Source organism: Macrotis lagotis, chromosome 1, assembly GCF_037893015.1.
Source record: "Macrotis lagotis isolate mMagLag1 chromosome 1, bilby.v1.9.chrom.fasta, whole genome shotgun sequence".
Lineage (NCBI taxonomy): Eukaryota > Metazoa > Chordata > Mammalia > Peramelemorphia > Peramelidae > Macrotis > Macrotis lagotis.
In genome coordinates, this window is record NC_133658.1 from 931,847,995 (window position 1) to 931,875,942 (window position 27,948).

A 27,948-nucleotide genomic window follows, 5' to 3' on the forward strand; every position below is an offset into this window, starting at 1 on the left:
GATCAAAACCTGAGATTAAATCAGCTCTGCCCCACATAGTTCTGAATTAACCTAGGGTCTGAGTCCTTCTCCTTTGTTCTGTGCTCATTAGTAAAATGAGCAGGGCAGGGAAAATGTATGGGGGGTAAGTGTATCAATTAGATTGTGACCTCAGCCAATGATTGGCACAAAGGGGTAGGACTTTCAAAGAGTACATAAGACCTAGCAGTTCTGGGATTCCACACTCCTCTCCCATTGAGAGGTGTTCCTTTTGTTAAGACTATCTTAATAAAAGCTATTTGAATTACTCTGGCCTAAGTAGTTATGAGCCATTTATAACATCCACATGTATAATCACTAATCCAAATCCTTAATAATTAGATTCTCAGATTGAAAAAGGTGATAAGGAAATGAGAGTCACCAATATTAGAGGGAATTTGTTTTGGTCCATTGAATCTTTATTCAATAGTTTTGTACTGTGTTTTTCTTTTTTACCTGACAGGTCAGATTAGAGAGGGAGAAAAACAAATAAGCCAAAAGAAAAATAAGGTTCAAGAAAAAAATGCTCAGTAATAATTAGATGCTGATGATGCTTGTTCTTCATTCTCTCTCTCTCACTCTTTTTTTTTAAGGTTTTTGCAAGGCAATGGGGTTAAGTGGCTTGCCTAAGGCCACACAGCTAGGTAATGATTAAGTGTCTGAGGCCAGATTTAATCTCAGGTACTCCTGCCAGTGCTCTATTCACTGAGCCACCTAGCTGCCCCTCATTCTTTCTTTTTTTCAAAGAAAGATTTGAGTTTTACAGTTTTTCCTCCACATTCTTGCTCCCCGCCCCCCCCAGAAGGCATTCTGTCAGTCTTTTTTGGTTTGTTTGTTTTACAAGACTATGGGGTTAAGTGACTTGCCCAAGGCCACACAGCTACGTAATTATTAAGTGTCTGAGGCTGGATTTGAACTCAGGTACTCCTGACTCCAAGGCCTATGTTCTATCTACTGCGCCACCTAGCCGCCCTCTCTTGGTCTTTCCATTGTTTCCATGGTATACACTGATCTCAGTTGAATGTGATAAGAGAGAAATCATATCCTTAAGGAATAAAAATAAAGTATAAGAGATAGAAAAATTACATAATAATAGTTTTTTTTCAAAATTAAAAGTAATAGTGTTTGGTCTTTGTTCAAACTCCATGATTCTTTCTCTGGAAACAGATGGTATTCTCCATTGCAGATAGCCCCAAATTGTCCCTAATTGTTGCACTGATGGAATGAGCAAGTCCATCAAGGTTGGTCATCACCCCCATGTTGCTGTTAGGGTGTACAATGTTTTTCTAGTTCTGCTCATCTCACTCAGCATCAGTTTATGCAAATCCTTTCAGGCTTCCCTGAATTCCCATCCCTCCTGGTTTCTAATAGAACAAGAGTGTTCCCTGACATACATATATCACAGTTTGTTAAGCCATTCCCCAATTGAAGGACATTCACTTAATTTTCAATTCTTTGTCACCACAAACAGGGCTGCTATAAATATTTTTGTACTAGTGATATTTTCCCCTCTTTTCATAATCTCTTCAGGGTATAGACCCAGTAGTGGTATTGCTGGTTTAAAGGGTATGCACATTTTTGTTGCCCTTTGGGCATAATTCCAAATTGCTCTCCAGAAAGTTTGGATGAGTTCACATCTCTACCAGCATTGTATTAGTGTCCCAGATTTCCCACATTCCTTTCAATATTGATCATTGTCCTTTCTGATAATATTGGCCAATCTGAGAGGTGTGAGGTGGTACCTCAGAGATGCTTTAATTTGCATTTCTCTAATAAGTTATGATTTAGACCAATTTTTCTGATCATTGTTTGATAAACCTAGAGAGTCCAGCTATTGGGATAAAAACTCTCTCCGATAAAAACTGTTAGGAAAATTGGAAGTTAGAATGGAAGAAACTAGACTATTTTTTAAATCAACTCTCAGGTCCTGACTTGCACTCATGATTTAACTTTCTCTAACTTTCCCTTCCCCCTTCCCTGTCTGTGATGATAATGTTTGTCATTTGTTCTCGAAGAAGACCAGGACATCGGAGAAGTGATGCCATGACAAGCACATGAATTGGTTGTGAGTGAGGGTGGGCTGTGCTAAGTCCTCAGTCTCACTTTGTCCTTCAGCGTCATCTGAGTCCAGTGGCCAGAGATAGATCAGGATGACTGGAGATGGTCCTGGATGCGAGGCAATCAGGGTTAAGTGATTTTCTCAGGGTCACATAGCTACTAAATGGCAAGTGTCTGAGGCTGGTGCAGTGGGTAGAGCACCATCCCTGAAGTCAGGAGGATCCAAGTTCAAATCACTAAGACACCTAATGCTTAGTAGCTGTGTGACCTTTGGGCAAATCACTTATCCCATGGCCTCACAAAAACCAATAACAATAATTATAAACAGGCACTGGAACTCAGTTGTTTCTACTGTATCCTCTTTCCCTTTCTATTCTTTTCAGATCTTCAAACCATCTCATACCTTTTAATCAAATTCCTCATCACCCCTGATGATGATAGGTTGAAGAGAGAACACCTGCATCATCTTTTGATATTTGGATATAGGCAGATTTTTAGTTATTTAGTTATTTTTAGTTATTTAGTTTTATAATTATTTTGAATTTCCTTTTCTTAAAATCTTTCTCTTGACATCAGTCTTTGAACTTGAAAGTTTCTCTACTGTCCTGGACTTTTCATTAATAATGGTTGGAAACCCTCTAGTTCATTATGAGGCACTTTTCCCCTTTGTGGATTATACTTCTTTTTTGTGAGGAGGTTATTCTTACTTGTAAGTCCATATCCTTTGCCTTTTAGAACATTCCTCTATCTTCTGGTCCTTTGTGGTGATGGCTGATAAAGACTTGCAAGACCTGATGCTGAGTGAAGGGTGCAGAATCAGAACTTTGTATACATTAACAGTAACACTGGGTGATGATCACCTAGGATGGCCACATCTCATCGCAGCAGTTCAGTGGTCAAGAACAATCCTGAGTCTGTTATGGAAAATGCCATCCATACACATCCAAAGAAAAAACTATGAAGTCTAAATGTAAAGTAAAGCATATTTTGTTCTTTTTATTTCTTTTTTTCATGGTCCCTCCCCCCAGTTGTGATTTCACAATATGATTAATATGGGCAGTGATGAGAGCATTCACTTAGTCAGGAGAATGGGAGTTTTACTCTTATCTGAAGACATTTGACACTTAGCTTTATGACCTTGGGCAATTGCATCACTTAATCCTGACTGCCTCATATCCAAGGCCATCTCTAGCCGTCCTCATCCATATCTAGCCAATGGACACAAATGGCTCTGGAGAAGAAAGTGAGGTTGGTGACTTAGCACAGCCCCCACTCACTCAAATCCAGTTTATGTACTTGTCATGGCATCACCTCCCCAATGTCATGGTCTTCTTCAAGAAAGAAGGACAAATATCATCATCAAGGAGGAAATATTTTAAACATGATTGTACAGATACAAAGTCTATCAGATTGCTCAGTGCCATGGGGAAGGGAGTGTGATAGACAAATGTGGAACTCAAAAGCTTACAAAAGGATGAATATTGAAAATTATCTTTGCAGGCAATTGAAAAAATAAAAATAAATTAATATTTTAAAAAGGAGGAATTGATTACTGATGAATACAATTACATCATCCTCTAAGATATCATTATTAAAATTAACAATATTTCTTATAAATAGCTCCCAAAATCAGAAAGATAAACCTGATACATAAAAGCAATATTACAGATTTATTGTTTTGACAAAAGATTTAAAACAAAATCTTGCTGCCAATCAAATGACATCAGTTCAACTGCATATATTTCCCAAATTATCTTACACAGAAAATCATTTTATCCAGCTGTGATTTTAATCTCTAGACTAATTGCGGTCAATTATAAAATATGGATACCAGAACTTTTTGGGTCAGCAATTTGGTGAACAGATGAAGAAATGACAATATGTAAATTCAAAGGATTATTATTGAAGAGTAATGGGAAACATCAGAATTCCAGGGGAAAACCCCGACATTCAGAGTGTGAAATTTGGCATGATTAAATGAGTTCTCTTATAATGGGAAATCAAAATGAAATCTATAGTAGAGCAAGAGGGTTAACTTTGAGAATGATTTCCATAAGTTTTATCTCCAGCAAGATTTCTTCAATGCATAGTCAAGATGAGTTTGATTACAACACAGCAATAATATAACACAGTAACAAGTTTGTCTTCTACCCACTGATGCCAAAGGGACCAAAGTTGCTCTGTACTATGAATAAAATATCACCAAGGAAATAAAGTCCAATGATATAGAAGGTTTTATACAATCAGTTAAAATATGGAACTGATTGAGGCTCTTATTTCAAAATTGAGACCCAAATTGAAAAAGTAAGGAAAACCATCAAACTCTAAATTCAAGTGTTTAGATATAGCAGATAGTACACATGAACAATTATCAGTTTGAGAGGAGTGTCATACAGGAAGCAGCAACAAAAAAATACTTCAAAGAAAAAGCAAAGAAAGAAAGGTGGTCTGATGAGGGTCTACAATGAGCTGAGGAAAGAAGAAAGGGATGGGTAAAAAAAGAGAGGGAGAAAATAAAGCCAACTGAATTCCAGTGAATAGCAAGGGGAGAGTTCTTAAATGAGCAATGCAAAAAAAAAAAATAAAAAATAGAATAAAACAATAAAATGAGAAAGTTAAGATATCTTTCCAAGGAAATGAGATATAAAAGAAATAGTTCTTGGCAAAAACATGGGCATGAGGACTTCTAGAGCGAAGATGGCAATGAAAGGCAGTAACTACCCTGGGTTTTCCAAAATTCCCTTCCAACCAATCTTACAATAAGACCCCAAAACTAATTTTGGAGTAATGAAGGAGATTACCAACCCAGGCCAGCTTGGAGGATGGACAGAAAAGGTCTGTTTCTCTATCGTGGGAGGAAGTGTAGTTAAATGAGTTGGTCAGTGGCAGGCCCTGTCCTAGAGAGCCATGGAATATTTTAGGTGAGTCATGAGAAACCTTGATTTCAGGAAAAATTTCAATCCCTTTTCAGGGCTTCTTGCTTTGGTTGAAATATGTGATGTCTAATAAGGTCTGTGCTGCAGGGGCAGTCTTTCCTCATTAATTAGATCCATGAATTTTAACTCCAGGAAGACTTCTACAATGGACACGCAGGTATAAGTTCTGGATGAAGGCCTTCCCACAATTATGACTTTGAAAAGACTTTTCAGTGAGAATATTATGGTGTCTAGTGACCTCCATCTTCCAGAGAAAGGTGGGACCTTATCATACACTTTTATGTCCTCACTCCATTATGAATCCTTAGTGTAAAGAGATGATCTTAGACTGAAGGGCTTCCCAGCAGATTCCATGTGGAACTTTATCCTTAGATGAATTTTCTGTGGCCTAACCCCCTTTGTGCTCCATTTGTGCCTTTTCACATTCATTACAGGTGCATTATTTCTATCTCATGTGAATTCTCTGATGAAAAATAAGGGAAGACTTTAGTCTCATGATTTTCCATGGTGATGATATTAATGAGGTTTATCCTCTAGAATGAATTCTCTGATTATTTTTCTCATTATTAATAACCAAATATTGAGTTAGGGCTAAACTTCTCCCCTGTCTTTGTATTTCCTCCTTCAGAAATCAGCTCCTATAGATTATTCAACCAGTCTTTGAAGGACAGGGCTGATGTTTAGGATGAAATCTTGGGCAAGAGTTACCCAATTGGAGAGGTTTAGATCAGAGCTAAAAGGTAAAGAGATTTTAGTCTAGGTGAATTCTAGTCCACTGGGTTTTAGCCAGACAGAGTCAAGGGGAAGTGTATTTCCCTTTTTGTCTAGATGACCCTATTCAGGGATGGTCTGGATATAAATTTCTTTGTCTAGATTGAGTGATGGGTTATACTCCCAAACCCTCATCACAATTGTAATTTAAACCTGTTAGAATTTATCATCACCTTTTGGGAACATCCACTCATCTAAGGGCATTTAAATACTGGGAGGCTTCCATGATTCAACTTTGGTTTACAAGAGATAAAAAATGTCCAGTTAGCTAATAATGTTTGCTATATTAGTTTTTTGTCATCAATGAATAATATGAATTATCAGAAATTGTCTTGGGAACTTTTCATTTGTCAGTTATTTGGAAAGGGGAAAGTGTTTAGGCAAAGCTTTACCATATTCACCACACTCATAATGATTCTCTCCAGTGTGGATTCTCTGATGTTGAGTAAGATGAAAGTGTATATTAAAAGCTTTGGAATGTAATCGATACTTTTCAGGTGTCTCAACAGTGTTCATTCTCAGACATGGGGCAAGATTTTCCAAACTGATTAGATTCATAAATTTCACACCAGGGTGGATATTCTGATACCTACAAAATTGGATGGGCATCATAAAGCCTTTTCATATTGATCCCCTTTCTACGGTTTTACTCTAGTAAGGATTCTCTGATGTACAGAAAGATGGGGAACTTTTTCTGAAAATCTTTCTACACTGATTACACTCAAAAGGCTTCTTCCCAGTGTGGATTCTATGATAGTATCAAGACTATCACTGCATCTGAAATTCATTCCACATTGATTACATTCTTAGGGTCTGATGACACTGTGGATTCTCTGATGTGTAATAAGATTGGAGCTTCGTCTGAAAGTCTTTCCACAGAGATCACATTCATAAGGTTTCTCTCCAGTGTGGATTCTCTGATGTACAGCAAGACTGGAGCTCTGTGTGAAACCCTTTCCACACTGATTACATTCGTAAGGTTTCTCTCCTGTGTGGATTCTCTGATGTACAGCAAGACCAGAGCTCTGTGTGAAAGTCTTCCCACACTGATTACATTCGTAAGGTTTCTCTCCTGTGTGGATTCTCTGATGTCCAGCAAGACTGGAGCTGTGTGTGAAAGTCTTTCCACACTGATTACATTCATAAGGTTTCTCTCCTGTGTGGATTCTCTGATGTACAGCAAGACTGGAGCTGTGTGTGAAAGTCTTTCCACAGTGATTGCATTCATAAGATTTCTCTCCAGTGTGGATTCTCTGATGTACAGCAAGATGGGTGCTCCTTGTGAAAACCTTTCCACACTGATTACATTGATAAAGTTTCTCTCCAGTGTGGATTCTCTTGTGTATATGAAGATTATCACTGTGTCTGAAAGTCTTTCCACACAGATTACATTGATAAGGTTTCTCCCCAGTGTGAATTCTCTGATGTACAGCAAGTTTGGAGCTACGAATGAAAGTCTTTCCACATTGATTACACTCATGAGGTTTCACGCCAGTGTGGATTTTTTGATGTTCAGTGAAACTGTAGCTTCTTTGACAAGTCTTTCCATATTGAGTATGTTCATCCTGTTTCTCTACAGTGTGGATAAACTCATGGTTATCAAGATGAGTCCTCTCTTCACCATAAGCAGTAAAGTCATCCCACGAGGTCATTTTCAGATTTACTCTCATCTCATCACACTTGGTCTCTGCATCTGAAGGAAACCAACACATACACACATATATATGTATGAGGATATGCTCTTCCTCCTGGCAGAAAGTGAACCAACTAATCTTCAGTTTCCCCAGTCAAAATAAAAAGCCTTCCAAATTAAATGGGGAGAATCAATCTGAAAATACTCTAAGGTTACACTTATAAGACAATTTAATGAACAAAAAAGTTCCACATACAATTGCATGGATCCTCACCACAAACCTGAGACAAGGGCAGAGCCACCTTATCATTATATGTTACTGCTTGGGTCATGAGTTCTGAATGGCTGAGTGACCCGACCCAAATCTCAGCACCAGAGAGTAGAGCTCCAACCTGGTGACAGAGTGTGCTCTGGCCACTGCACTGGACAGATGTTCTCCATTTTATTTTCCTTTGCATTAACAGCATTTTTTTGATAACAATGCTATTTTCTTATATTCAGGTAATTGCCCAACTGTTCCAAATGGACCAGTATTGATGCTCTATCCCATGGTCATTCTTTGTAAATTTTATGATAACATGAGAAATAAATTTCCTCTTTTTACTTGTCCTCTTATAATTTTCAGTTAGATCCACTTTTCTCATCATTTATTCTAATGCTTAGATATTATGCCATTGACCTTTTTTGCAATCTCAGACACTGTCAATCATCTACTTTTCTTTGATACTTTCTTCTTTTCTCTAAGGTTCTTGGACATTACTTTCTCCTGGGACTCCTCATTTGTTCTTTCTCACCTATCCCATCCAACCCAATGCCTATAATGCTCTCCCAATATTGCTTTGCTACTACTATGGAGGACAAAAACCTCACAATCATTCTTGGGCAAAACTAGGAGTCATCTACTCCTCATTATTGCTCCCACACCCCTGCCTCAAGATTCAATCTATTGCAAGGTGATTCCACCTTTGTAACGTTACTCAAATAGTTCCCTTGCTCCACCAACATTGCCCCTTTTTTGGTTGGGGGTCCAAATGACCTCATGTTTGAGGTATTACAAGAACTGACTGGGTGCTTTAAAACTGTCAAAACTTTCCCAAGGCCACTCCATCCTCCACCAACTGTAAAATTCATCTTCCTGTAGTTCTTTGCCTGGCCATGTCACTCCCTACTTAAACAATTCCAGGGGCTCAGAGATCAAAGATAAAATTCTAGGTTGAGCTCTTCAAGCTCTTCAACTTCTGGCCCCTTTTCCCCTTTCTAGTCTTCTTTCACCTGGCTCCCCCTCCACAAAGACTAGGATGCAGCGGGTCAGAGGCCTCTTTTGTACTCCATGAATGGAACACTCTGCCTCCCAACAGTGTGGGTTTTCCTTGGCTGGTGCTCCTGCCTAGAATACTCATCCAGGATTTTCTGAAATACCACAAGATCTATTCCTTTAAGACTGTTCCAGTCTTCTTTATCCTTAGTATCTGCCCACCTTGTCTTGATGGGCTCCATCTTAGTCTAAAATAGCAATTGTGTTCATGCTTTCTTGCTCACCAAAATGTGGCTTCCCTGACAGCTTTATGCTTTCAGAGGATCAGGCTTGTACTTCCTTATATCCAGTTGTCATTTAGTAGATTCATACTGACTTAGAAAAGTCATATTAGACAGCCTCAACCCTCTCTAGGTAGTTGTAGGAGAGTTTTATGCCCCCAAATTCCCAACAAAGACCTCTAATAGGATCAATGAAGTATCAGTAGAAGAAAAATTGAAGGGGAGTTGGGTGGTATAGTAGATAGAGCACTGGCCCTGGAGTCAGGAGGACCTGAATTCAAATATGACTTCAGACACTTAATAATTACCTAGCTGTTTGACCCTGGGCAGGTCACAACCCTATTGTCTTCCAAAAAAAAAAAAAGAAGAAGAAAACTAAAAGAACCAGGAGAACATTGTACATTTTAACAGAAATACCTTAGAAAGAACAACAATGAGGAACTTAGCTTTTCTCAGAAATTCAAAAATCAGGGACAATATTCAAAGCCTTGTGAAGGAAAATGCTGTCCAGAATCAGAGGAAAAAAGATATGAAGACAAAATGTAGACAAAACCATACTCTCATCACTTTTTACAAGTTCTGTTTTTTTTTTTTTTTGCAAGGCAAAGGGGGTTAAGTGGCTTGCCCAAGGCCACACAGCTAGGTAATTATTAAGTGTTTGAGCCTGGATTTGAACCCAGGTACTCCTGACTCCAGGGCTGGTGCTTTGTCCACTGTGCCACCTAGCCGCCCTTTACAACTTTCTTTTATATTTTTCTTTATTATAGTTTACCCCCTAGTTCTAATGGAAAATACCTTGGAAATATGTTAATATGATTGTACTTGTAAAACCATTATCAGATTGTTCATTGCTATAGGGAGCATGGTAGAAAGGGAGGGAGGAAGAAAAATGGGGAACTCAGGAGCTTACAAAAGGATGAATGCTGAAAACTATCTTTGAGTAATTGAAAAAAAAATTTAAAAGAAGGGAACTAAAAGTCCAGGGAGTTCAGCCCCTTATTTTTCCAGATGAGGATACTGAATCTCAGAGATCCCAAGGAGCCCACTACTAATAACTGTCTGAAAAGAAATAACAATTCAGGTCTTCCTGCCCCCAAATCTCACACTTCTTTACTGGATACATCCAGAAGCCTCCTGGGATCCAACCCATACCCCCTCACACATCACTCACCTGGACAGAAGGTCCTCAGAACTCCTTTCTCCAAGTGGAGGGTCAAATCTTCTCTGGAAACTGGAAATCCTAGACAGGGGGGGAAAATTAGGCATGAGGATGGAGAGAAGTTTGGAATTAATCTTCATTAGGGAAAGGGAGGCAATGCAAAGCAGGGCCACTTTTCCTGCAAATAAATTGGAATCAGAAAATTCTGACTTTGCTTTCCTCCTTCACAGAAGGATATCCACATTCCATAGATTCTATAGCCTAGAAATTAGAGGCATTTCTAGGGGACAGGAAAGTACTGGGCTGGAATCAGGAACACCTGGCCTCAAACTCTTAATTGGCCAGTGAATTAATCACTTAATCTATTTGCCTGTTTCCTCAATTATAAAATGGGAAAATAATAGAAACCCAATTCAAAAGGTAGTAGTGAGGATAGAGTGAGTTAATATGCATGAAGAAAGTTCTTAGCACAGGGTCTGGCTACCAGCAGATGTCTCCCTTCCCTTTCTTTGCTTGCATCTCTATTAGACCTATAAATGTGTGTGTGTGTGTGTGTGTGTGTGTGTGTGTGTACGTGGGGGGTGTGTATGAAGGAAGAGCAAGAGCACTCTTACGATACTAGAACTCCATGATTAACACCAAGAACAGTGAATTACATATTTGTCCTTTGTAACAAAAAAACATTCCAATGACCAAACACTTCCCAAAGAGGAAAGGGAGCATTGGGATGAAGGAGGTCACCCTCACTGCCCTTCAAGGAGAAGCTTCAGGTCAATGTTTGGAGACTTTGAAGACTTGTGTCTAGCTCCCTATCACATGGCAAAAAGGTGTCTCCTAGGAAAACTAGGTAGCAGGAGAACCTGGTCTCTTGGAGGCAGGAGGTCATCACTTTGGCCTAAGAGGTGATGAATGTTTAACCCTCCCCTGAGGGAGAGAGTTGAGGACACTCCTTTTAATGGCAGATTCCCAGTTACCTGGGGAATGGTCCTTACCCAGGAAGAGCAAGTTCTGAGCATTTTCCAGCATGATGTCCTTGTGCAGCTGCTTTTGAGCATCATCCAACAGGTACCATTCCTCCGGGGTGAAGTCCACAGCCACATCCTTGAATGTCACCACCTCCTAAAACATCAGACAGGCTTCAGAACTGATCCAGGCCAATGCTCATCAATGTACAGAAGGAAACTGAAGCAAAGAGAGAGGCAATTGTCCAAAGGTAGCACCCTTTATAAGAAGCAGAGCCAGCCCAATATGACCAGAATGGACAATGATCAATGTCGGAAGGGATGTGGGAAATCTGGGAAACTAAGACATTTTTGGTGGAGCTCTGAACTCATCTAACCTAGTTGGAGAACAATTTGGGATTATGCCCAAAGGGCAACAAAAATGTGCATACCCTTTGCTCTAGCAATCCCACACTACTGGATCTACACCATGAATAGATTATGAAAAAGGGTAAAACATCACTTGTACAAAAATATTCATAGCGGCCACGTTTGTGGTGGCAAAGAATTACAAATCAAGTGTATGCCCTTTAATTGGGGAATGGCTTAACAAACTGGTATATTTATGGATGGAACACTATTGTTCTATTAGAAACCAGGAGGGGGCGGGCAGAGCCAAGATGGCAACAGGAGAAGACTCTTTCTTAGGTGCTCTTGCTCAAAACTTATAAACTAAGGACTCTAAATTTTCGAGAGACAGAACCCACAGAGGGATGCAGTGAGGCAGTTCTCCAACCTAAGGTAACCTGGAAAAGAGCAGAAAGGTTCTGCTCCATGGGGATGGAGGGGAGGCCTACCAGAGGGAAAGAACTTCAGCCTCCCAAAGGCAGTCCCAGGGTGCTGGGAGCTGTGGCTTACAGCAGCAAGGCCAGTTTCCTGACCTACACCCTGCGGGGGGCAGCAGGCACAACTTGGATCAGTGGGGGACCTCTACCAGAGTGAGCATGTGAAGCCCAGCCCTCAGGGCACACAACCAGCAGCATGGCTGCAGCAGCCCAGATACAGAAACAGGAAGCAGGCAGAGCCAGTAAGCAGGAGCCCCCAGGGCATGAGTGCTGAGCCTAGGGAGGGGAGTGGAGAGAGACTGCCAAGCTGTGTTCTCTGTCCCTGGAATAGGATTCTGGGGCTCTGACCACATTCAGATCCTGATCATAGTTTAGGCCCCCCATAGAACAGCAGGCCCCCCCCCCACCTCAGCCCCATGGGAGGGTTGTGCTTATGGTCATTCACAGACCAGGAGGGAAGACAGAGCCTCACACACACTGAGATCCTTGTGTGTGGGGGTGTCCCAATAACAATCAAAAGCTCAGGAAGCACCCCAAAACCAGGTTCAGGCTGGAGAAATGAGTAAGCAGAGAAAAAGGAGAAACACCATTGAGAAATACTTTGCCATTGATCCCAAGAAGGATCAAAACACTCAATCTGAAGATGAGGAAGCACAAGCTTCTGCATCTAAAGACTCCAAGAAAAACAGAAACTTGGCTCAGGCTATGACAGAGCTCAAAAAAGATGCTGAAAATCAAGTGAGGGAGACAGAAGAAAAATTGGGGAAAGAAATGAAAGAGATGCAGGAAAAACATGGAAAAAGAAATCAGCAGCTTAGTCAAGAAGATCCAAATAAATGCTGAAGAAAATAACATGTTAAAAACCAGCTTAGTATGGATTAAACAGTACAAAAAGTTATTGGGGAGAAGAATGCTTTAGAAAGCAGAATTGGCCAGATGGAAAAAGAGATAAGAAAGTTCTCTGAAGAAAACAAATCCTCAGACAAAGAATGGAACTGAGGGAGGTTGCTGATTTTACAAGAAATCAGGACACAATACTTCAAAACCAAAAGAATGAAAAATTAGAAGAAAATGTGAAACATCTCACTGAAAAAACAACTGATATGGAAAACATACTTAGGAAAGATAATTTAAAAATCATTGGAATACCTGAAAGTCATGATCAGGAAAAGAGTCTTGACATCATTTTCAGAGAATTACTACAGGAAAATTGCCCAGATATCCTAGAAGCAGAGGGCCAAAATAGAAATTGAGAGAATCCACCCATCTCCCTGAGAAGGTGATCCAAAAAAAAAAAACCAACCCCAACCCCCAGGAGTATTATAGCCAAGTTCCAGAACTCCCAAGTCAAAGAGAAAATATTATAAGCAGCCAGAAGGACAGAATTCAGATATTGTGGAGCTGCGCAGTCAGGATCACACAGGATTTAGCAGCAACTACATTAAGGGCTCATAGGGCTTGGAATATAATATTCTGGAAGGCAAAAGGGCTTAGAATGCAACCGAGAATCAACTACCCAGCAAAACTGAATGTCCCCTTCCAGGGAAAAAGATGGACTTTCAATGAACCAGGGGAATTTCCAATGTTCTTGTTGGAATGGCCAGAGTTGAACAGAAGGTTTGATCTTCAAATACAGGACTCAGGTGAAGCATAGAGAATGGAGGAGAAGAGGAAAATATGAGGGACTTAATGATGATGAACTACATGTATTCCTGGAAAAATGATATTGATAATACTTATATGAACCTTCTCAATTAACAGAGCAGGTAGAAGGAGTTTTTTATAGATGAAGCACAGGAGAAAGCTGAATTTTAAGATATATTGTGGTGTAAAAATGGAGTCAATAGATAAAAGGGAAATGTAATGGGAAAAAGAAAAAAGGAGAGGAGGAATAGGCTATGATATTTCATATAGTAAGATTTTTCTTTATTACAATGAGCTATTGCAATGATATGGAAGGGGGAAGGTGAGGGGGAATGAGGAAATCTTCACTCTCATCAGAGGTGGCTAGGAGAGGAAATAGCGTATATACTTAATGGGGTATAGACATCTGGAGTAAGGAGAAAAGGGCGATGGGGAAGGGGGGAGGTGAGTGATGGAGGAGAGGATGGACCATGGGGGGGATAGTGGTCAGATATAACACATTTTATTTTTTACTTCTTGCAAGGGGCTGGGATTGGATGGCCTGTCTGGGACCATAGGGCCAGGTGGATGTTGGGCCTAAGGGGTGGTATGGGGGCTTGGGGTCTTTTGGTCCCAAGGGTGGGATCTTTCTGCTGTGCCACTCAGTTACACTACAGCAGAGACAGAATGCAAGGAGAGAGAAAATGTAGTACATGGTAGTAGAGAAGTATGAATGGAGGGATTTGGGATCAGCAATGGCAAGAGCGGAAAAATATGGAAGTAACTTTTGTGATGGACTTATCCTAAAGAATATGATCCACCTGCAACAGAGCTGGTGGTATTGGAACACAGACTGAAGCACATTTTTTACTATCATTTTTTTTGGGGGGGGGTTGCAGGGCAAATGGGGCTGGGTGGGCTGCCTGGGGCCACACAGCTTGGTGATTGTTGGGTGTCTGAGGCCGGATTTGGACCTGGGTGCTCCTGGCTCAAGGGCCAGTGCTCTGTCCACCATCTGGCCACCCCTACTATTATTATTACCACTATTTTTATTTTTTTTTTTGGATTTTTTTGTTTGTTTTTGCAGGGCAATGGGGTTGGGGTGGCTTGCACGGGGGTCAGCTGGGTGTCTGGGGCTAGATTTGGGCTTGGGTGCTCCTGGCTCCAGGGCCAATTCTCCGTCCACTGCACCATCCGGCCATACCTACAATTATTAATTTTTTTCTCTCTCCTTTATCACTCATGAGGGTCTATATATTTTTTGGGGGAGTTGGTATTATATTTACTCTTAAACAAGAATATTTTAGTAATGTTTAAAAAAACATTTATACAAAATAAGAATGAATAAATAAATTTAAAAAAAAGAAAAAAAGAAACCAGGAGGGATGGGAATTCAGGAAAGCCTGGAAGAATTTGCAAGAACTGATGCTGAGTGAGATGAGCAGAAACAGAACATTGTACACCCTAACAGCAATATGGGGGTGATGATCAACCTTAATGGACTTACTCATTCCATCAGTGCAACAATCAGGCACAATTTTGGGGTATCTGTGATAGAGAATACCATCTGTATCCAACGAAAGAATTGTGGAGTTTGAACAAAGACCAAAGACTATTTTAATTAAAAAAAAACCTGTTATCTTATTATGTAATCTTGCTATCTCTTATACTTTATTTTTCTTCCTTAAGGATATGGTTTCTCTCTCATCACATTCAACTTGGATCAATGTATACCATGGAAACAATGTGAAGACTAACAGACTGCCTTCTGGGGGTGGTGGTGGGAGGGAAGCAAGACTGGGGAAAAATTAGAAAATTCAAAATGAATAAAATCTTTCTTTTATTAAATTAAAAAAATCAGTGCCAGCAAGGGAATTATAATCTTGAAAAGTCCAAGGGAATATTGGAAAAAGCAACTGATAAATTCAGTTGAAATAAAGTTGAGATATATTCTTCTATGGTATGCTAATCTCTTTAGAAGAGGATCTCTTTCAGTCTCCCAAATACCAAGCTCCTCCTGGCAATGTCATTGTCAATGTGAACCTCCCTGGAAAGGACACTGCCAAGGGAAGTGAGCTTGTCCACCTATTCATAGCTTTTCCATTAGATGTAATTGGTGGTTCCACATCTGGATGGTGGGATGTTGGGCTGGTGGAGCACCTGGATGTTCTTGGTATTTATTGTTAGACCAAAACTAGCACAAAAAGAAGAGACTATTTCCAAACTTGTTGCATCTCAGTCTCAGAGGCTGCATTGAGGCACCATCTCCTGGAAACAGAAGATCCTACACCAACCCTTCCTCCTCTTTGGCCTTTACAAGTTGAAGATGTGAGGCAGCTGACCTTGAGGCCTTGTTCATCCTCAGCAAAGATATGTGATAACATGGTGAAAACAGCATGCTCAAGAGCCTGGAAGCAAGGACACAGTCTTGTTTCACTTCATTCATGACTAGACGGGCTCCAATAATCAATGAGCTCTTCAAATGCAGGAACTGTCTTTGCCTCTGTTTGAATCCCTCTAGTTCAGTAGAGTGGTTGGGACAAAGTAGGCTCCTAGTAAGTGTTTACTGATCGATTGATTTAAGCTCCCAACAACCTAGAGAGGAGTGGCTCTGTTCCTCCTCATTCCTGATAATGAGGAAACTGAGGCAGAGGTTCAGTGACTTGGCCAATGTTTGGGGCAAGGGACACAGCTTTTGAAGTCAGGTCTTCTGGGCTGTAGGACCACAGAGAAGAGACAGAAGGTGATCAGTCCATGGAGAAAGGCATTGGCTATTTGAGGATCAGAAAAGGTTCCTAGAAAAGGTGATTTTAACATGTCTTGAAGAATTCTTTAGCTTTTGATTCTTAACTTGATGAATATCTTCACAAGGATAAACATTTCCATAAGCAGACTAGAAGAGAAAAAAGGTTTGATCCCAGGTGAAATCGTGAGTTGTGATCATGTTTGGGTGGATTGTTAAAAGTACAGAATCATTTGTCTTGAACTCCTCCTGGGCATTTTAAATAAAGTTCAATGACTCTCATTTGTCTCTTTCCTTGTTTATTCTTGGTGTGGGAAGATTATTCCTTGTTAAAGGAAAGCACTGACTCAGTGAATAGACTCCTAGACCTGGAATTGGGAAAATTTGAATTCAGATCTGATTTCAGACACTTATTATCTGTGATCATGGACAACTTAATTGCCCACTATTTATCTCAGTTTCCTCACCTGTGAAATAAGGATAATAGTAAATTCAAAGGATTGTTGTAAAGATTCTCAAAAGTGGATTTGGAGAAGAGCTTAAACTCATTACATTTTATCTGTTCTAAGTTTTGGACACATCCTCTGGGCCTATTTGGGATGCTGGTGGTAGAATGGACAGAGAGCAGGCCCTGGGGTCAGGAGGATGTGAGTTCAATTCCAGCCCCAGACACTGCCTAGCTGGGTGACCCTGGGCAAGTCATTTCACCCAATTGGCTGCAATTTTCTCATCTATCAAATGGGTTGGAGAAAGAAATGGGCAATACCAGTAGCTTTACCAAGAAAACTCCAAAGAGGGTCAAGGACAAGAGTGAAATACATGAACCAGAAAAACAAAAAAGAATTCTTTGAATAGCACATTTGTCCTAGGACTCTGAATAATTCCAGAAATTCATTCTTTTCCCCCAATCTTATCTAATTAGGCACACAGCAGGAGCTTAATAAATGCTAATTAAATAACAGACTCATAAAGAAGATGATTTGCCGTTGTGATGGGGTTATGAGTTCTGCTAAAGGTCTTGGAACCCTTTAAGCTATCTCTTCCAGTTTTTTTTTTAAATTCACTTTTTCTGTATCTTTTTTTTTGGCCAAGGGTCTTGCTGTATTTCAGGGGTTTACTGTATGTTAACAAAAATCCCTGCATGTCCAGCAGCTCAAGAAGAGAGAGAGAAAGAGACAAAGACAGAGAGAGGAAGACAGAGAAAGGGAGCTAGAGAAAAAGGGAAAGAGGTAAGGGGGGGGGGGAATATGGACATGCATGGAGAGAGCAAACACATGACCCTACAGAATAAAGAGGAAAGAGTAAAGGGGTCAACTTTGCAACTTAGTTATACTAAACTTCCAAAGAGTCAACTTAAAACACAGAAGGAGAGAGCAGGACAGTGTTGTTACTTCTGTATTCAGTGTCCTATTTTTTGTAAAGAAATGACCTGTATGGGTAGCTAAGTGGTGCAGTGGAGGAGTAGCTAGGTGGTGCAATGGATAAAGCACCAGCCCTAGAGACAGGAGAACATGAGTTCAAGTACTGCCTCAGACACTTAATAATTACCTGTGTGATCTTTGGCAAGTCACTTAACCCCATTGCCTTGCAAAAGCAACAAAGAAATTTACAAAAAAAAAAGAAATGGCCCATAAGGGCGGTAAGGGCGGTGCTGCCAGCCTCATAAACAATGCTCTAGGTCCACGGAAATGCTCTTTGAGACTGATGTTGGTCAAGCCTGAGAATGGACTTCACTCACCTGGGGTGGGGGTCTGGAAGTTTTCTGAACCGAACAGGCAGCTTACAGATGAAGAAACTGTAACTATTCATAGTCATATGAAAAAAATGCTCCAAATAATTTTTATTGGTATTTTATATTATTTCCTTCAATTACATGTTATAAAAGTTTTTTATCATTCATTTACTTGCATATTTAGAAGTTACACAATTTTCTTGAACCCTCCCTTCCCAGCTCTTACCTCAGTGGTGAAAAAACTTGTAAATGTACAAATATATCTGTGTTTAACATGTTTACATATTAGTCATTTTTGATATGAAGAATTAGGATTAAGGAAAAAGAAAGAAAACCATGGGATAGGAAGGAAAACATGAGAGAATTTATTTATTTATTTATGTCTAGGTTTTTGTGAGGCAAATGGGGTTAAGTTGCTTGCCCAAGGCCACACAGCCAGGTAATTATTAAGTGTCTGAGGCCGCATTTGAATTCAGGTACTCCTGACTTCAGGGCTGGTGCTCTATCCACTGTGCCACCTAGCCGCCCTGAGAGAAATTTTAAAAAAAGTAAACATAGTGTTCATTCAGATTCTGTTGATATTGTTTTTTTTTTTTTCAATCTGGATGTCAATGGAGTTGGCCATAACTGGTCTTTCAGGGTTGTCCTAGCTCTGAATTGCAGAGAGGATCTACTTCCATCAAGGTTATTCATCTCACAGTGTTGTTGCTGTACACATTGTTCTCTTGGTTCTGTTTCCTCTTCTCAGCTTCAGATCCTGTAACTCATTCCATGCTTCTCTAGAGTTGACCATTCATGGTTTCTTATAGAACAATACTATTCCATAACTCCTTCAGCCATTCCCCAATTCATTGGCAGCCTCTCAATTTCCAATTCTTTACTACTACAAAAAAGAGTTGCTACAAATATTTTGGAACATGTAGAAATTTTCCCATTTTTTTATGATTACTTCTGGATATAAGTCTAGTATTGGTATTGCTAGGTCAAAAAAGTATGCTCAGTTTAATTTAATTTAATTTAATGCTCTTTGGGCATAATTCCATATTGCTTTCCAGAATGGTTGGATGATGTCACAACTCTACCAACAGTGCACTAATGCTCCAGTCTTCCCACAATCTCCCCAACATTGATTGTTTTTCCTTTTTCTCACATTAGCTAATCTGATAGTTATGAGGTGACTCAGTTGTTTTTAATCTGCTTTTCTCTAATCAATAATGATTTAGAGCATTTCTTCTTATAATTATAGATAGATTTAATTTCTTCATTTGAAAAGTCTTTTCATATCACTTTACTATCAATGATTTGCAATCTTATAAATATAGTTTAATTCTCTCTATATTTTAGAAATGAGACCATTATCAAAACTCCTCTTTGTGAAAATTGTTTCCCACCTTTCTTAACCTTCCAATCTTGGAAGCATTGGTTTTATTAGTGCAGAGGTAAGGAAAAGAGGACAGTATTTCTAGGCCTCAAATTATATTATAAAATAGCAGTCAAAGAACACAGCAAGAGATCAATGGAAAAGAGTAGGCAAGGGATAACTGGAAAAATGGAATAACCCAGTGCTTGATAAAAATTAAGAAAAATTCCTTATTCATTAAAAACTGCTGGGAAAACTATAAAACCATGGGGCAGAAATTGGACTTAGGCCAACATGATAAACCTCAATACATTCTAAATCAATATGTGACCTTACTATAAAGTTCATTTAAAAAAATAGAAGAAAATCATCACGTATCTCTCATAGCTATGAATAGAAGACTCAAAACACATGAACAGTTATAAAAAAAACTTAAAAGAATTCATGAGAATAGAAAAAAAAAGCTACAATTCCCAAATAAAGAGAAATGCAAACCAAAACAGCACTAGATTCTCATCACACACTGTAAATTGGCAAAAATGTCAACAAATGTCAAGCTGGAGAGGTTCTGGGAAGATAGGCACACTAATATATTGGTGGTGGAGCTGTGAAGGTAGTGCAACCATTTTGAAAAACAATCGGTAATTATGCAAATAAAGTTCATACTCTTTGAACCAGACTGTTAAGAGGGTTTACATCTCAAATAAGTCATTAAGGAAAAAAAAAACACCCACAGACTTTAGAGTATTAAAGCAACACCTTTTGTGAAAGCAAAAGAGTGGAAACAAGGAGAAATAGCTAAAAAATTATGGTACATGAGACAGAAAACTGCAGTGCTGTAAGAAATGATGCATAAGATGAATAGAGAAGCATGGAAAGATATCTATGAACTGATGCAGAGTGAAAGAAACAGAGCGAAATGAAAAAAATACACAGAAACTACAGCAATTTAGCTATGAAAATACTCAGATAAAAATAGAAAAAAATGACTGCATACAAACCATTAAGTGAATGTTGCAAAATTATGAATAATTTGGACAGAAAGAACAAACAAAAGAGGATGCTTCCAACCTACCCTTTTATAGAGGTGGGAGGTCCACAGTTGTTGACCATTGCTTGTGTTTTCAGATTTTTTTCATTGTATTGATCAGTTGAACTGATTTTTTTCCTCTTGTTTTCTTTTTTTCCCTTTTGTCTTTAAAAAAGATTTTTTGTTACATGGAATGCTTCTCTTAGAGCAGGAGAAGAAGAGATAATGGGAAAAAGTTTATGAAGATATTAAAACAAGTCCAACAAAAATGGTTAAAAATACAGAAACATTTTTGGAACAAAAAAAATAATGAAGGGAACAGTTTCAGAGAAAGCTGAAACAACCTGTATAAAGTGATGAAGAATTGAAATTATTAGAACAAGGAGAACAAGTTATGCAGTAATGACATTATAGCAAAAAACCAACTCCACAAGATCTGAGTCCTCTGGTCAATGCAGTTTCAAATCACGACTCTGAGGCCACAGTCTATCAAGAGGCTTTAAACCCAAAATGCAGGAGAAGGTACCAATTTTTGAATATGGTCAGTTGAGAAATCTGGTTTGCTTGATGAAGCATATTTGTGATGAAAGTCTTTTTCTTTTGTTCACTGGGACAAGTGGGGGAGGTGGAGTTTAAGTGCAGAAGGGGAAGTAGGAAAGTAGTTAGCTATTAAATAGGGGAAAAATTTTTTTTTTAACCAAAACAGTTTCCTAAGGTTGAAGTCTGTCATGTTAATTCTTTAATAAAATAAACTCCAGTGGGCCCAATTGCCTTGGAAATAAAAAGCCCTCTTTTGAGTTCTGCTAATTTTTTCCTATCTTCCTTGCCTCTTCTCTCTCTTCTCTCCTAGCTCAATTCTCCCCTTCAATCAAACTAGGCTTCTTGGCTGCTCACCCCAAACACCCCCTCCTCCTTTCATGCAGGCATCTGCTTCAGGATGTTCTTCCTGATCAATCCCCTCAAACACTTGTGCCTTCTCTTCATTCCACAACTTTCTATTTCTGCCATCTTCTTCTGTTTCTATTACATCTAGACATTGTTCTCTGTGTATGTACAGGGATGGTTTCCTTTTTTTCTTGGACTCCAGGACCCGGCCCAGAGTAGAAACTTAACCAATGCTTGCTGACAGACTGACTGATTGATATGTTGAACAAAAGGAAGAAATAAAGGAGAACCCTGGGAAACATCACTGACCCAGAGCTACAGAACAGTTCTGTGGACTATGGAGAGGCAGGGTTCCCCTCTTTGGTTCTTGGTTGCACAGCAAAGGAGCTGTGGAGGAACAAGAAACCCTGTGGGGGAGGCTACCCCAGATCTGAGGGTGGCAGACTGCCAAGAAGCTCAGACCAGTTACTGTACTGCTGAATGAGTGGGGAATTGAGCTCAGGCAGTGCATGAGCAGCTCTTCCACAAATCAGTCCTGAAGACAGAGCACACATGCTTCCAAGGCATCACCTAAGGGGACCATAACATCTGCAGAGGCAGAAATAGGATTTAAAAAGGACAAGATGGCAGCAAGGGCTGGTCACTATGGAGGAAGATAGAAAAGCCAAATGAGCCTGTCAGAGCAGTGCAGGAAACATCAAGATACTGTGATGGAGAGCTGAAGGGGAGAAAGAGCAAAGAAGAAATGGGTCAGACAGGCATTGATAAACCTTGGGAAATGGCCAACAGTGAGAAGGTGAAATCGTGCAACTTTTACTTTGATTTTGTTTTCTCTTTGAAGGAAAATGGTCTTCAGTAAATTAGCACAGAAATTCATGGTTACGGGAAGGAGACAGGCAACAATGAACTATACTCAATGAATTCAAGTCACCAGGTGCAGATGGACAACAAAGTGGACCTCTGGACAAAGAGGCAGAAGTGATTGCTCAGCCTTTACTGGTCATCTGGGAAGGACTTTGCAAAATGAGAGAAGTCCAAAGGCTATGAAAGGCCCAGTGTCCTCATTCACATTGGGAAAGAGGGAAGAGGGCAGGAGCTTCCAAGTATCCTGGAAAACAAGGGGAGGGGACAGCTCCTCACAAGAGGGAGAGAAAGGAGGCTCCCCTCACAGTTCATCCCCCAATATCACTTTTTGTGGGAGCCAAGAAGTGACAAGTTTGATTCTGCACATCAACTGAGCAAAGGCGATGCAACAAATGCTTTGTTATAAGAAATGGTGATTGGACAGGGGACAGGACTACAATGGAATCCCACTGTGCAGAGGCAAGAATCAAGAAGCACAAGGAAGACTCAAAAATGTCTGAGGCAGGATTTGAACTGAAGTCTTCCTGCTCGTCCAGTGCCATGTTCTTTCCACTGGGCTCCAGCTCGTGGAGAGGGAGGAAGAGGAAAGGCAGCCCAGGGGCTGGATGGTAGTGACCAGGACTGGTGCTGGAAAAGCAGGAGGGGTGGCTCTCAAACTCCCTTGTCTGAAAAAGGGGGTGACCATACATGGAGAGAGCAGTGTCTGCCTGAAGGATGAACTCACTTCTTGGGCAGGTTTCTAGAACGTATGTTTACCTTTTTTTGCTCATTTTCACTCTTTGCTTTGGGCTGGTTCTACAGCCAGGAGAGCAAGATGAAGAGATTGAGAAATGGAGGTAAAGTAAAAAAACAAGAGAGCAATAAAAAGGTTTGAACATCGCATGCCTGGTTTTATTGACATGGAAAAAACTAGTAAAAAAATCAGAGGAATGCAAATGGCAGCCAGAAGTCCTCTGGTTCCTGCTCAAGCCGCTGAGATTTAACATGGGCATCATGGAATTCTTGAGGATTAACTCACAGCCAGCCTGGGAGGGAGGTGCTGTTATTATCCTCACCATGCCCATGCACAGATGAGGAAACTGAGGCAGCCTGAAGTAAAGGGACCAGAATGTGTCTGAGGCTGGATTTAAACTCACTTCTTCCTAACTCCAGGCCTAGTGCTCTCAATACCATGTGCCCCCCTAGTACCGTTAGGAAGATACAAAATGGGGAGAAAAATGGGAAGGCCCAGAATGAGGGGCTTGGGTTAGACAGGGCAAACTGAGGACAAAGGAAAAAGGGGTGTCCTTTCAGACTGGCCAATGTGACCAGAAAGGACAATGATCAGTGTTGGAAGGGATGTGGGAAATCTGGGACACTAATGCATTGCTGGTGGAGCTGTGAACTCATCCAAACTTTCTGGAGAGAAATTTGGAACTATGCCCAAAGGGCAACAAAAATATGCATACCCTTTGATCCAGCAATACCACTACTGGGTCTACACCCTGAAGAGATGATGAAAAAGGGTAAAAACATCACTTGTACAAAAATATTCATAGCAGCCCTGTTTGTGGTGGCAAAGAATTAGAAATTAAGTGAATGCCCATCAATTGTGGAATGGTTTAATAAACTGTGATATGTGTATGTGATGGAACACTATTGTTCTATTAGAAACCAGGAAGGATGGGAATTCCAGGAAGCCTGGAAGGATTTGCATGAATTGATACTGAGTGAGATGAGCAGAACCAGAAAAACACTGTACACCCTAACAGTAACATGGGGGTGATGTTCAACCTTGATGGACTTGCTCATTTCGATCAGTGCAACAACCAGGGACAGTTTTGGGGAATCTGCGATGGAGAATACCTGTATCCAGAGAAAGTACTGTGGAGTTTGAACAAAGACCAAAGACTGCTACTTACAATAAAAAAAAGTTGTCCTATGTACTACATAATTTTTCTATCTCTAATATTTTATGTTTTCCTTAAGGACATGATTTTTCTCTCAACACATTGAATTCAGATCAATGTCTACCATGGAAACAATGTAAAGACTAACAGACTGCCTTCTGTGGGGGTGGGGGAGGGAAGCAAGATTAGGGGAAAAATGTAAAATTCAAAGACAAAGAAGTTTTTAAAAAAATAAATAAACAAATAAATAAAGGAGTACAAGGACTGAAACCAAAAGAAGAAAAGAAAGAAAAAGGTGTGTCAACACCTTTCTGGTTTCAGGAGGCAAGAACCCCTGACTCACCTGGGCTCTGGCTGCTTGGAAACCCGAAGGCCCTCCTTCCTCATCTTCCATGCTTCTTTCTTGGGGATGGACAGTCTTGTGGCAGTATAGCTGGAAAAAAAAAACGGTTGTGAAGCAATGCTCCAACCTTATCTCGAAGGTCCCCAGAGTCCCTGGTCCTGAAGAAGACCCACTTCCCACTAAGGTCACAAAAACAAGAGGTTAAAGAGAGCCCAGGCAAACACAAGGCCAGGCTGGGATCACAGCAGAGTCTGGCCTAAGAATCAGGACTTGTGGCTTCAGGTCCCAGGTTGGTTCTTGAGGGTCTCAGAATTAAGTCTGCACTATTTTGATGCTGAGTGATTCAATACAAATTTACAGAAAAATATGGATCATGAATAAGGAATGAGAAAGAGTAAAGACCTCTGGACTATGAAGAAGCTCTCCTCTTAGACAGCTCTAACATTTTATTTGAGAAAAGAATCAGGGGGCATGAGTTGGACAAGAATGGCTTTAAATAATAGCACCAAAGAAATAAGATGCTTATTTTATGAGTCAGGTAGGAGGCCCATTCCCGAGTCAGCTATGTCTAAAAAGACCACCGACCTATTAAAAAAAGAATAAAAGTTAAATAGAAGAAGACAATGTGTATGCAACTGAGGCAAATTCCTCTAGTCGTATTTAAACAAATTCCTAGTAAAGAAGGGAGATGTAAATAGAAGGGTCACAGGGAAGAGATCCAGGGCAGAGTCCAAAGAGTCAGTTTCTCCAGATGTTCCCAATGGCAGAGACTTGAGGATGAGATCAGAACAAGATGATAAGACTGTAGTAGAAAGGCAGGTGATTCCCTGTGACACCCCTTGGGATGTTCTCACAAAGACTCTGGAGGGGTCCTCCATGTCCTTCTCCAGCTCATTGGACAGATAAGGGTGACTTGTCCAGGATCACAGAGGTAGTGAGCATCTGAAGTCAAATGTAATTCACTGTGCCATGCAGAAGGGGTTTGGGATGGAAAGGCCACAGGACAGGAGAATTTCACGAATATGGTCATAATGTAAGTGAAGGTAACAAGTCCCTTAGCATGTGGCAGGGCAGGAAGAGAGAGAGGAGTTGAAAAATGGGCTGAACTCCCTGAGCAAGGCCTCTGATTGGGTTGCCATGGACCTCCAAGAATGGTCTCTGAGCAATGGAAGAGAAGGCTACCAAAAAGGAGGCTTAAGGGCAGGAGAGGCTGGTCCAGGGGCTGGAAGAGGAAAGGGCCCACTGTGGGGAGGGGGGATGTCCTAAGGGAGGAGCTGGTGAGTCACTGGGGCACTGGAGACCTGTCAGAGCCTGGGGCAAATCCAGGGAGGAAGCAAGGAGAGAATGGTGATGCCTTCCTGGATGGAGGGGCATGAGCCCCAGGAGGGGGTGAGGGAGGGCAGGGGCGTTTGGGGGAGGGTCAGCCTGGCCCGGCGAGGAGCTGCTGTATGTTTAAGTCATGCCTGCCTCTTGGGAACCCATCTAGATTTTCTAGGCAGAGACACTGCAAGTTCGTCTCCAGAAGAAGAAACCCGAAGCCCACAGGGTCAGCCACTTTGCAACTTTCTGAGGCTGGATTTGAACTTGGGTTTTCCTGGTTCCAGGCCTGGTGCTTGAGAAGCTTCTCCCAACCAGGATGATGGAATGGTCACTCAAACCTGTAGTCCCTTACCCCAGGGAACAGCCAGGTGAATGATTCCTCATTGGTTTGCCCCTTGGAGGGCTATGCCTGAAATCCCTTGGGACAAGGGGACAGGGCTAGAGGAGGAGCCTAGAATGGCCAGAGGAGTGGAGCAGAAGGAAGGCTTGCTTAGGGATCAGGAGAGGGGAGGACCTCGAACCCAAGAGCAGTCAGCCCAGGGACCCAGAAAGGACAGCTCTCGTTGCGCACGTCCTGGCTGCTCCAGTGGCTCAACACTGGACAGTGATGGCCCTGCTGTCGGCTTTGCTGCTGCCCCCTAAGAACCTCCGTGGGGCCGTCTCCCCACAGGGATGGCTGAGCAAAGTGAGCCCTCCACCTTGGCTTGGCTCTCAGGAAACATTTTCTGATTTCTCATCCCTATCCCCAAGCTAGCCCCCCCCCCCCCAAAGGAGGGCGGAGCCCTTCTCAGGCTGGAGGAGCTCAAAAACCTCCTTTTGGAAAACTGCAACCTCACCAAGGCAGAAGGAAGGGCAAGGAGAAAGAGGGCTTGGGGTGGGGTCCCCCAGGCGGGCAAAGCTGGGCAGGAGCACTTGTCACTCACCTCTGTCCTGCTCAGGGCCGAGGCTTTTCCCCGAGTCCTGTCACACCAAGCAGAGTGCCAGTCACAGGATCTGTCTCAGCCTTAAAACTCCTGGGGAAGGCCTCAGGGAACTGCAGAGAGAACCAAGGCCGAGGGCTGTTAGCCAGGGGGGTGATCCCACCGGGCCTCCCCACAAGTGGGCCTTGCCTGGCATGATGATGCAGTGGGAGGAAGACTGAAGAGGCACTAAGGACAGAGGCTAAGACCGGTGGCGGGCATTGTGGGAGCAAAGGCACGGAGATGGGAAAACAGAAGGGGTGCGGCAGGCAGAGCCCTGACTTGGGTCCACAAGAGGGGTTCCCATCTGGCCCCAGCTCCTCGCCTGCCTGTCTCTCACTCAACTGTCAAACGGGGTCCCCAGAGCAGCTGCCTCCAGGGCAGACATCTGGAAGCAACACTTAGGAGCTGATACCCGCCCTCCCCCAGTTCCTGCAGCCTGTCCCAGAGGGGAGGCATCAAAGCCCCTGAAGGGACAGGACCCCTGGGCTCTCTGGGGAAACATCCTCCTCTCAGTCAGGGACCACAGGCCTCCCCATTCTTTTATTCTGGAATCACAGTGACCCAAACAATTCCTAGGGTGCATCTCACTAAAAGCTCTGGGGAACCCCCCCCAAACCCCAACCTCAGTCAGGATGAGTCTCCAGGGCCGGTCCCGGCATGCCCCTGAGTGACCAAATAAATGGAAGACAGAGGGGGCTGGCCCTGTGAGTCTGTCACTGCCGTGTGTGTGTAAGCATTCTAAGAGAAGCTGTCAACTGGCTTCCTCGGGGACTTCACCCCGACCTCAGGGTCCCTGGCCCCCGCCCCTGCCCTGCAGCTGCCCTCCTTAGTCCACCCATGAGGGTCAAAAAGGAAATCCCTGATGGCCAACAGACTGGGGGTGCCCCTTCATAAAGTCCCATTCCAAGAGGGGGACAAGAGTCTCTTCTCCACTAAAAGACCCTCTGGCTTAGGGAGCTGGGTACAATCAAAGGGCAAGGGGCCAATCCAGGGCCACACAGACCTGCCCCTCCCCAAGATAAACAGTGGCGCTCCCATCACCCCAGATACATCCAGACACACATCCATCCCTACCTGCATCTGGGGATCACCATGGCTGGGGGGAGGGGGGCAGCACCAATGTCACAGACCCCACAGCGCCCTGGGGACGACAAGGAGACAAACATCCAATGAGCAGGGGGAGGGGGTGGTCAGAAAGGAGGAGATGGGGGGTGTCAGACCCATGCCATCCCCCCTCAGGGAACAAAGGCCTAGGCCCCTTCTAGCAGCCCTGGAGCCTCCCCTCCTCTTCCCTCCAAGG

General features: G+C 41.8%; 1 protein-coding gene across 1 annotated transcript; it reads right to left on the bottom strand.

Moving 5' to 3' along the window:
- Positions 1 to 415: 415 nt before the first annotated feature.
- LOC141510137 (uncharacterized) lies at positions 416 to 27,948 on the bottom strand. The gene is made up of 6 exons (XM_074220147.1): positions 27,723 to 27,948; positions 26,610 to 26,719; positions 24,367 to 24,456; positions 11,104 to 11,230; positions 10,124 to 10,192; positions 416 to 7,476 (listed from the first exon to the last, which is right to left on the bottom strand). Exons 3-6 carry the CDS (start codon positions 24,415 to 24,417, stop codon positions 6,590 to 6,592), a joined length of 1,134 nt encoding a protein of 377 aa, XP_074076248.1. The 5' UTR covers positions 24,418 to 24,456; positions 26,610 to 26,719; positions 27,723 to 27,948; the 3' UTR covers positions 416 to 6,589.

Excerpts from the sequence above, each read along its gene's own strand:
- LOC141510137 (XM_074220147.1), bottom strand. The coding sequence starts at position 24,417 with ATGGAAGATGAGGAAGGAGGGCCTTCGGGTTTCCAAGCAGCCAGAGCC. Across the intron at positions 11,231-24,366 it reads TCCAAGCAGCCAGAGCCCAG|GAGGTGGTGACATTCAAGGA; the intron begins GTGAGTCAGGGG and ends CTGATGTTTTAG. Across the intron at positions 7,477-10,123 it reads TCTGAGGACCTTCTGTCCAG|ATGCAGAGACCAAGTGTGAT; the intron begins GTGAGTGATGTG and ends GGTTTCCTTCAG.